Source organism: Oratosquilla oratoria, chromosome 28 (assembly GCF_046742065.1).
Source record: "Oratosquilla oratoria isolate Oo_2021 chromosome 28, ASM4674206v1, whole genome shotgun sequence".
Classification (NCBI taxonomy): Eukaryota; Metazoa; Arthropoda; class Malacostraca; order Stomatopoda; family Squillidae; genus Oratosquilla; species Oratosquilla oratoria.
In genome coordinates this window covers 48891278-48901774 of record NC_134804.1, presented here as the reverse complement: position 1 = coordinate 48901774, position 10497 = coordinate 48891278, and the positions used below count along the sequence as shown (strand labels likewise).

The 10497-nt window shown below is 39.1% G+C and overlaps 1 protein-coding gene across 1 annotated transcript in view; it reads right to left on the bottom strand.

Moving 5' to 3' along the window:
* Positions 1–780: 780 nt before the first annotated feature.
* Positions 781–10497, bottom strand: part of LOC143040183 (vascular endothelial growth factor receptor 3-like) — a 66881-nt gene continuing 57164 nt past the window's right edge. Inside the window, exons 23-28 of the mRNA XM_076210847.1 lie at positions 8934–9056; positions 7950–8161; positions 7012–7117; positions 2317–2469; positions 1323–1391; positions 781–1064 (exon numbers count right to left, since the gene is read on the bottom strand). Coding sequence (XP_076066962.1) covers positions 1323–1391; positions 2317–2469; positions 7012–7117; positions 7950–8161; positions 8934–9056 — 663 coding nt within the window. The 3' untranslated portion in view covers positions 781–1064. The remainder of the gene's footprint in view (positions 1065–1322; positions 1392–2316; positions 2470–7011; positions 7118–7949; positions 8162–8933; positions 9057–10497) is intronic.

Genomic DNA, 10497 nt, shown 5'->3' with positions numbered 1-10497 from the left:
AAACGTTGCTCACAATCCCAATCATTCTCTCACTTCGCTCTATCATTAAAATCTTGAGGCCTTATCACACTGTGCTATTTTCCTCCGGCTGTTGAAGCAGATTTGCAGCTCGTGGCTTTCAGAAATGAAATTTATATGCTGGAGGAAAATAACTGTCCTCCACCATATTAAGTGGCTTTCTATGTAAATTATTGAGAAAACAAAATAGTTTGTCATAATTATTTTAAGGAGGTTGGAGGAAAACAGCCCAGTGTGATAACACTTTTACCAACCCATAAGGCTGCGTTTCCACCGAGTGAGTCTCGTCAGATTCTCATCAACCGTTGTGAGTTCGTTTCGGTAGAAACGACTTCGGTTATAATCTTTCGTTTTTTCAATCTTCAAATGTCAAATTGGCTTTGCGTCACGTATTGAGAAACCGAATGGCGAAATGAAAGGAGCTAAACCTTTACAAATGTCAGACAGATTGTTGAAATGTTCTTAGGAAAGTCTAAAATGTTGCAAACAAAGTCTTCTTTCAGCTATTCGAATTCACAGCATTTGACGAGAATCAGCCCTGACTCGCTCGGTGGAAACGCAGCCAGCATTGGAGTAAGGTACAGGTACTGTTTAATGCATAGTGATTATGGCCTTTACTTAAGAATGAAAACATGCTAGCAAATATAATCCTTAACCTACCATTGGTTTACAGCTATTCAAATGAAGTAGAAATGACTGCGGCAGAAATGGTGCATGGTTTGTCCTCTTTGATACAATAACACCTCCGTGGCCGTCATGAGGATGCACGAATAGGTTTATGATGTTCATGTTTTACCACAGTTATCCGTTGCACTCCGTCATTTCTCAATTTCCAACTGACTGCATAATTTGAAGACTGTTCACAAAAGATTTTTCTAGAAAAATAAAGTTTCTTTGGAACAAAAGTCTATTCAAGACGGAACTTGATTCAGAACATATTCAAATCTCCAATGACGCTTTTGTTTTATTTCTGTGTTTTTGAAAGTTGATCAGAAGAGTAGTTGAGTGCAGACTGACACTTAACATTATGGAGATCAAATTCAAACCTGTAATATGAAAGAATGTATAGTTATGAAAATATAACCATTGATATAAAGAAATGACACTTAGAGGGCAGGTTATGAGTAATATAGATATATTGTATATGTGACCACAAAATAAACAAATTCGGAAGAAGGTCCACAAAAAAAAGTAACTGTAAATCTCTTCTCGAGTGATTATAGACCAATCTGCGTCCACACATATGCATGGACACAGTGTTCATCATCACTCCATTGAAAATGAACAGTTTATAAAGAACATACTTAGATTTGGGTGACCTGCGTGGGAATTTTCATGAAGAGATAACGACCGCGGTCTGGACAAGCGTCGTTCTGAAAAAACAAAGATTATTTTTTCACTTGATACGAAATAGAAAAAAAATAGTAAATATGTTCAGTGATTAGATCTCTAAATACTGTTGCATTAAGAACATTGGAATATAAGAATGAAGGAGACTGCAAGGGACCATAAGGTCTACGCTGATCAGTTCCATATCCATTGCCACCTATCATCCCGATCCAGAGCTATCTAGCTTTATAATAACCAACAGTTTCATCACTCACTACACAGTTACTGAGTCTATTCCACTCGCTAACCACTCTAATAGTAAACCAGTTCTTGCCTATTTCCTTATTAAATATAAATTTGCCCAATTTAAACCCATTACTTCGAGTCTTGCTCTGCTGTCAGGATGACCTGGTCTGCACCACCCTTGTTAAAGCCCTTGACCCATTTGAATACCTCTGTCAGATCACCCCGCACTCTACATCCTTCCAGAGAGTGCAAGTTAAGGATTACAAAGGATAACAAAGTCGGAGGATGCCGACAAGAGACATTTTGGTCCATATCTAGGTCGGATGCGAAAGAAAAAAAATCCTAATAATAATAATAAATAAATAAATAAAAACTATAATAATGTATCAAATAAAATACATAAACGCATAGGCAGTCAAACAACAAACAGGTAAATAGTAAATAATAATAAATTGACATATAACTAATAATAAATGAGAATCAAACAGACAGATGATAACAAAACAAAAACAAACAATATAAAATAAATAATAATCATTACAGCATCTTGCTTAGGTGTTTATCTAAATGATTTCTAAAGCTTCGAACTGAACTACATTGCACTGCCAAGGTGTCTGAGCCTGTCTTTGTAAGGTAAATTTCTGACCCCATGTAGCATTTTGGTCATTCTCCTCTGTACAGATTCCAGAGACAGTCGAGAAAGTCTTAGAACAAAACTCTTACCGTAACTTTGACGGATGTACTCTCTGGTTGGTCATCAGGGTAATTGTTTTTGAGGTCTCCAAAATCCGGAGAGCCAAGCAAGTCTATGAGATCGATTCCATCCTCAAACTTCTTGTTTTGTTCCTCGTGAGACTTGTTCATCCTTACATATTCCTGAGAAACATGAAAACTTGTGTGATGAAGGAGATATTAGTGCAAGTTCATGGGGTTGAGGTGGAAATGAGAGGAAATTCATACAAATTAAATGGATCCGTGCAGCTGCATAGTGGTACTAAGTTCATGGGGTTGAGGTGGAAATGAGAGGAAATTCATACAAATTAAATGGATCCGTGCAGCTGGATAGTGGTACTCCGCGGAAAGCACAATTTACTCAACAATTCACAACAAATTAATTAATACAACAGCGCATCAGTAGTCACCTATAGAATGGTCTTTAAATCTTAGTTCACGGGAATAATTCGAGACATCCTACTACGGGAGTAATTCGAGACACTCTACTATGATTAACTGATTTGCATGAAATTTACTGTGTATGATGTCTGTTGTTGCTCTTCATGATCTGTAAAAATTTCATGAGGTAATTCCAATAATTGCATGATTTGACTAAAATGCTGTTACCTCCCCTTAAAGGATAGTTAAAGTTAGCAAAATAGATATTGTAGTTACAGTTCGTTCCACGAACATACACTCCGTGGCGCAGTTGGTAGAGCGCTGAGCTGTCGCGAATGTGGCCTGGAGTTCCTGGTTCGAATCCTACCCAGGTCCGAAATTATTTCGGTACCGCTGCGCTTCGGGTCGTTACTCTGACTCTCGTGGGCGGGGAGTTGGGTGTGTGTGTGTATGTGCAAGGTCATAGCATTACTCATAGATCGGACCTACGAGCTCTGAGCTCTCTTCCAGGAGGGAAATAGCTGTTGATCACGAGACCAACACGTGATCCAAAGACCAAGTGAATATAAAGTTGCCTACTTCCACTACAGTAAAACTAGAACATCACTCTTGGAAACTCCTCTTGGGTATCGCTACTTGGACGGAGGTCAGGATTGGAGTCAGCTCGATTCCTATATTGTGGCAAGCGAGTTCGTAGTAAGGGCAGACTACATTAAATTCCCTGATTCAAAAAGTCCTCAATCTAAAGGTACCGTCCTAGCCTTTTCTGAAATTAAGATTCCGCGAAGTTTAACCAAATCATCATCATCATCATAATGATGATAATAATAGTGATAATAATATTGATAACAACAGTGATAATAATAGTGATAACAATAGTGATAATGATAGTGATAATATTATTGTTGTTGTTGTTGTTGTTGTTGTTGTTGATGATGATGATGATGATGATGATGATGATGATGATGATGATGATGATGATGATGATGATGATAGTAGCATAGCAGGAAAAGTCTATAGACGCTGATCTATTAAATGTATCCAATAGGTAAAAAGCGGAGTATCATTAAAAGTATGATTTTTGGCGGTGAAGCTTCCCAGTAATTCGTTTCGCTCTTACTAATTAGGACAAAGTTTGGAAAGACACTAATCAAAACCCCCCAAGTTCAAGTAATGTCATTACATACAGAAAGCTTCTCTTCCTCATATCGATGTAGAACCAGGCTGCAAATACCCAAGCACTTAACCGACACAAAGATTGCACTTCAGACGTCTTGACCGACTTCACACCAAGTACGAACATTTGGTATAACACATAACACTAAAAGATTACAGTGTGTGACTTGTCCTCACCTTATACACGAGAAGACATGCCTAATTTGTATCCTTTTATCAATCACGATTGATCTAGGTTGATTGTGAAATAAAGTGCAGCAGCTTTCTCCAAGTACCGTAAGGAAAGGGGGGACAGATTTGTAACGCTTATGCGTTAAATACTCATTAGTTTGGAGATACAATAACTAGATTATTTTTGTGATTTTGTAAGTCATGTATTTGTCTCACTCTATATATAGATGCTCAGTTTTCGTGTATGTCCTTTGACTAACCATGATAGATCTAGGCTAACTGAGCAATAATGTGTGTTGAAGAATGGAAGTAACTTTTTGACAGTTAAGGTTTTATGTAATTGAACATAGTGGTCAGCCTGAGTAAGTCACGATTTAATTATCTAGGAACATTTTATCATTTGGTATTTGTTCTACTTTATGCATATTAGATATATGACATATCTTACGTTCTATGCTTATTACACGAGAAGCGAAATAAAACCACTCCTCCCTACACACGTACATACACACTATGTACTTTGTCAACGATAAGGAGCGTTTCTGTCCTTTGGGACAAGAGTGTATCGAAGAGTTGGAGTCGTTGAAGTGAAGGCGAGATTCAGAGAAGGTAGCGGAAAGGAGGGGTAGTAGAGAAGGGGCCCGTTTTCTATTTCTTCTTCTTCATCTTCCTCTTCTTCTTGATAGGAGATGACTCTAATCTTAAAATAAATCTACGTGACTCTTGTCTGGAGAAATACCACTAAAGGATTACAAAGGTGGAGCATGCCGACAGGAGACCATTTGGTCCATAACTAGGTCGGATGCAAAAAAAAAAAAAAAAACATTATGATAATATAAATAACAATATATAAGATAAAATAAATAATAGATAAAATAAAATAATTATAGATAATAATAAATAAGATAAATTATAATAATAAATAATGCTCAATGCCAATGGACTATCCTGGTGTCTACATTTATTTGCCAGGTTGCAAACTTGGTTGCAAACAGGTTGCAAACTTGGAAACTGAATATCAAAACAAGGAGCAGTGGGGCATAAATCTATGCAGTCAGTACGCTATACCAAGGGTGGCTGAGCTACGTCTCACGAAATGTTTCCATGTAGTCTGCCAAGATCAAGTCATATACTCACGTTTTTGCAAAATGATAATTGATATACATATATATTTCTAATTGAGTTCTATTTTCAGGAAGATAGCTGGGTGAGCGGGTTAGGGCGTCGTTATTTGCGGTGAAGCTCGAGGGGATGGCGGTTCGAGTCCTGCTATCGACGAAGTTGAATCAAGGGCATGAGAGGAGTTTGTGACGTTAAACCATAAGAAGATCTTGTTTTTCAAATAAATGTGTTTCATGTGAATTTTCTACTTTACAATATCAAATAATATATATTTTTTTCTTTGAATACCTTTTATTTTGGCTATTATAGACACAGTTTCTTTTACCCAAATTTGGGCCGCGAGATCAATTTTGATGGGTCGCAGGTACACGGAAAATTCTCACGTTTTCAGAGCATTTGAAATACTTGACTAATTAAATTTCAATTTAGTTTTCTTAAGAAAATGTAGTGCCATGGATTCTGTTGATTTAGTTTTGTTAAAGAAAAGCTGTACATGTTATTTTTTTTTTCCAAAGTAAAGGGTATATATCACTCTCCATTTTGTTTCTCTTTACTTTATTCTTGGTCGCGAATAATTAAATCTTCCAAATAGGGTTGCTATGTGGCCCTCTAAAACAGTGAATTTCTGAAAGTGGCCCTTAAATTGAAATGTTGGCCCACCATTGCTCTATATGAAACATTTCGGAAGCATGGACCCTGTGACATCTTAAAAACGAACAAAAAACGAAAGAAATCAATGAATAGAAAAACAGAATGTATAAGCGTCATACAATGAATTTTCATAGTTCAAAATCTTTGCATTCCATGGGGCGCCATAACTGTGATGATTCCAGTTAATTTCATAAAAAAAAATTCTATTGATGTTAGTGTAGGTGTTGTCACGCTGGGCTATTTTTCTCCCAACCTCCAATTAAGCGGGAAAATCCCCCACCGACAGAAAAAATTCCGCGGTAAAATAATGATGGCAAACTATTTCGTTTTCTCAATGATATATATAGAATGTTATTTGATATACTGGAGGACAATCATTTTCCTCCAGCATAATTATCAGAATCCTTCCCGAGAGCTGCGAGCTGCTAATATTGCTCCAACAATCGGTAGAAAAATAGATCGCAAAAATAGACCGAAAAATAGACTGTTAAGCGTCTGCTACTGCTTATGCCATTTTCCAATTTCTTTCCACTATAATTGCGCTCAACGATATATCTCGTTCCCAATTTTAAAACCTCCTTTCAAGCTGTCACTGACTTCAAATACATTATGTTTATACACATGGAAAAATATAGGAACATTATCTGATAATATTCTGAGTGCATCTTGAAGTTTGTGGCAACTTTTGCTGGTTCGCTAGAAGGTAGCAAAGAAACGTTTTCAGTGCGCGGTGAGCGTTCATTGTAGAATTATAATTTCACATTTTCTTGAGATATTACTAAAAGGGACAATTACTTTTGTTTTTCTGGATTTTTCGTGTGTGTGCGTGTGTGTCCTTTTCTCCGTTTTCTTGTCATTGAATTTAACTTTTTTTTTTAATAAAAAGAAATCAAGTAATTTTTTTCTTTTCCCTAAATTATTCATTATTCCAATATTGACTAAATATGTATATTTATGTCAAAATAGACAAATCGTTTGAAAAATACGAAACTAATAAAACAAAAGCAAACAAGTTCATAAGAAATGAGTTATAGCAAAAATCAATAAATAAATGAATAAATAAAATAGATAAAAGTGTCCAGAACTTGAAAGAGGGTGACGCTGCCAAAGGGCCAATGGTCGCAGCGGTTAACAGGTTAAGGAGGATTATGGAGCCAGTCTTCAATCATCTTGGTGGTGACTTACCTCAGAGAGGCCTGGATGCAGCAGGTCATGTAACCGGCCAGAGAGCTCGTCGAACAGAGGACGCTTCTGCGGGTCCTCAAGCCAACAGTCAGTCATGATGCCATATCTGCGGAAGATGTCGTTAGTTTTCATATCTTTTTATTTTCCTTATTTTTCTCTCTCTTCCGTTTTTCTTTAACCTCTTATTTCATTTTGCTTCCCTGTTGTTTCTTTCATAGAAAAACAGTACAACATTTTTCCTTAAATCATCTTGACAGAGATATTACCGTACTGAGCTACACATTTGCTTCTGTTCTAGTCACCATTTTTTTTTCCATTCAAATCTGGTTCCCTAAAGCTGGCATTTTTCATCTTACTATTATCTCCTTCATAGCGAAAGGAGACGTCGTCTGCACTGTACACATACTGCGCAATGGGTAGAGGACAATATTTCCGAATCTATTGTTATAAGCCTTTTACAGGTCTATCTGAATCTATTTAGGTGCAGTCAAATACTCGACAAGAGGCATGGTCTTCTCTGATTATTTTCTTGTAGATGGTTTTATTAATGGTATTACTATCACTCTGTGAAGAAGGCTCTGTTGAGTCGAAATCCGGATCGGAGATTATGAATATATATGGGCAAGTTCTACATCTTAGACCCTCTACTACGACGAAAAGTTAGAACCAAAGAAACCATTCCCAAGGAAATAATCAACGCTGAAAGTGACTTCGCCTTCAACGAACTTTATCTACTAGAAGACTTGGTGCCTGTCTACACAATAATCAATCTATCCACCAGAAAGATTAATCACTGTACTTTGCGTGGAAGTTAGCTTACCGCGAACTTTTATCACCATAAAAACTTGGTTCATAGTGGAAGACTCTCTCCTCGAAAGGCAACAGTCATTGATCCTACACCTGGTTCTGAAAGCAGATCTGAAACAGGTGATACTTACATCATGTTGTTGGCGTGAGTGGGCTTCTCCATTCTGTAGCCTCCCTTCAGCAACTTGAAGAAATTCTGGTCCAAATTCAAGCCAGGATAAGGAGAAGAACCCAGAGTGAATAGTTCCCATAGGACAACACCGAAGGACCAAACGTCGCTCTGGGTGCTGAAGATGAGATCACGTATAGCTTCTATACTCATCCATTTGAGTGGCAAATTGCCCTAGTGGGGAACAGGAGAAAAAATAAAAAGGGACAGCTCTCTGTGATATGGCAAGAGAATAATCAAGAACTGCTTGATGATCACTCCAAATGACCCCTACATTACGGATCTTGTGTCCACGAAAGAGAAAGATGACTACCTATGACATCATAGGAAAATAACTGAGAGAGATTTGATTGTTTAAGTCTCTGTAACACCCCTTCAGATTAGTGACACATATACCTGATCTTGTGTCAGACTGACCTCTAAGGAAACTATGCGAGTACTTAAAGGCCCCTAGACAAAAATTCAGGTGGATCCTACAAGAACTTCCTAGAATAAATACTACTACTACAGAAACTCCAGGGTGCGGCCTACTGATACCAAATTATTTTATTCGGTTGTGGGGTTGTATCCACAATGGAGGTCTGACTGCGAGGGTCTAGGGATGATCCTTTCAAACTTCTGCTTTGCCTCAGACTTCCTTAGAGCCTTCGCCCTATCCTTCTTCAGAGGCTTGTCCTTCTCCTTTCCCAAAGAGAGAGAGAGAAAGAGAAAAAGATAGAGAGAGATAATGATAGATATGGAGAAATAGAGAGAGGTAGAGAGATAGAGAAAGAGATAGATAGGTAGGTAGAGAGAGATAGAGGTAAAGAAAAGTAGAGAGGTAGAGAGAGATAGAGAAAGGGAGAGATGGAGAGAGATAGGGAGATAGAGATATATATATGGGTAGAGATAGATAGATAGAGACCAAGCAAAAAAAAATATATATATATTTGCCACATTTGCTTACGCCAGTCTTCTTAACGTAGTCCCCGCTTTTGTAGATGTTGCGCGACATGCCGAAGTCGCTGATTTTGACGACGTTGCCTTGGGTAAGAAGAAGGTTCCGAAGGGCCAGGTCCCCGTGGAGGATCTGTGTGGATAGAAACATGTTAATAGTCTCGCCATCACACGCTCATCAACCAAGGTAGCCTTTACAACGGCATGCCGTAGCCGGCTTGATATGCTTACAGCTACTCCCATTAGGTGGGTCCCATGGGTTCGGCCCGACCAGAAATAGGTGTAACCCTCACTATTTATCTCGCCATTGCCTGGTCTTCTCGCTTCTGAGAGAACCGCTATATCCAATCTAAGCTTCCTGAGCTCCGCTAATAGAAATGGTTGTCGGTCGTCCAGGCACCCACATGGAGAGCCCGTTGGAGGTTCATCCCAAGCCTGGTTCGATGTGTTTGTACCCCATTTGCAACCTCTCGCCACCTCACACAGCAGGTTTGGCGATTTTAATGGGAACAGGTGGCAATCCCGTCTACACCATATATGCTCAGTATGGCTGTCATGAACATAAACCTGTGATTCGTTCTTCCATGCCCCCATCCACCACCGTAGCCAACAAGGGAGACCAGGATTTGGGTATACATATTAACCCAATAGTCCCATGGGTCATATGAAAGTATACGTACTCACCACCATGGACCATGCGGTGTCGGCCTAGGCGGTAGGTGCTTGGCTCTGGGCGTGCCTGACCCACAGATTCAAGTCACTCAGCCCAGCCGATGTGACTCTCCTAGGGGCCACCCGTCCTATCCTGAATAGAGCACCAAAGAGGTATGTTGCTAGTCTTAGTGGGGCAACTACGGCACTGAGACATCACTCTTCCTCCAGGACTCCCGTCACATGACGGGACTGGGTGGCCAATGACTCAGAATTCATCTGAACGTTTGATTGTTTTCTTTTTCCTCCACTTGGGTGTCCAACGCACCCTCCTCACAATCGGGTCACCAGTGGGGAAGCCGGTTTGGTCGCCCATAGCCCGCTCATGTGAATCCATTACTAACTTACTAACCATCACCCACCACGCACGTGATCCACATGCTTGCAACAGAGCGAGACTTCCTCTTGCTTACCTTGCGTTTCCCACAACATACACCTAACGCAGCACATTTGAAGACAAACAAGATATAGATGCCCAGTGTCACCAGACTAACCTATCATAAATCCTTTTATTATAACTGCCCTAGTATATTAAGCATAAACTAACATATATATATAATATACCAAACAATATCCACCAATTATAGGACTAACCCTCTTACATAGAACAGACCCCATGCAATGAATAACAAGACTAACACCCTTGCTTGAAACCACTAACACTCCTATAAAATGTTTAACACCCATGTCACGTAGCCAGAGCTGGGGTAGGTGAAGAACCTACCGCCAGAGGCTGGGTAGGTCACGAACCTACCGGCCAGAAGTCAGAGCTATTGTGCCCTAGGTCAAGGCCTGGCACTTATTGTATTTAGCCCAAAGGGCCATTTCCATTTATAGTTTAACCTGAATCCCTTGTTTGAATA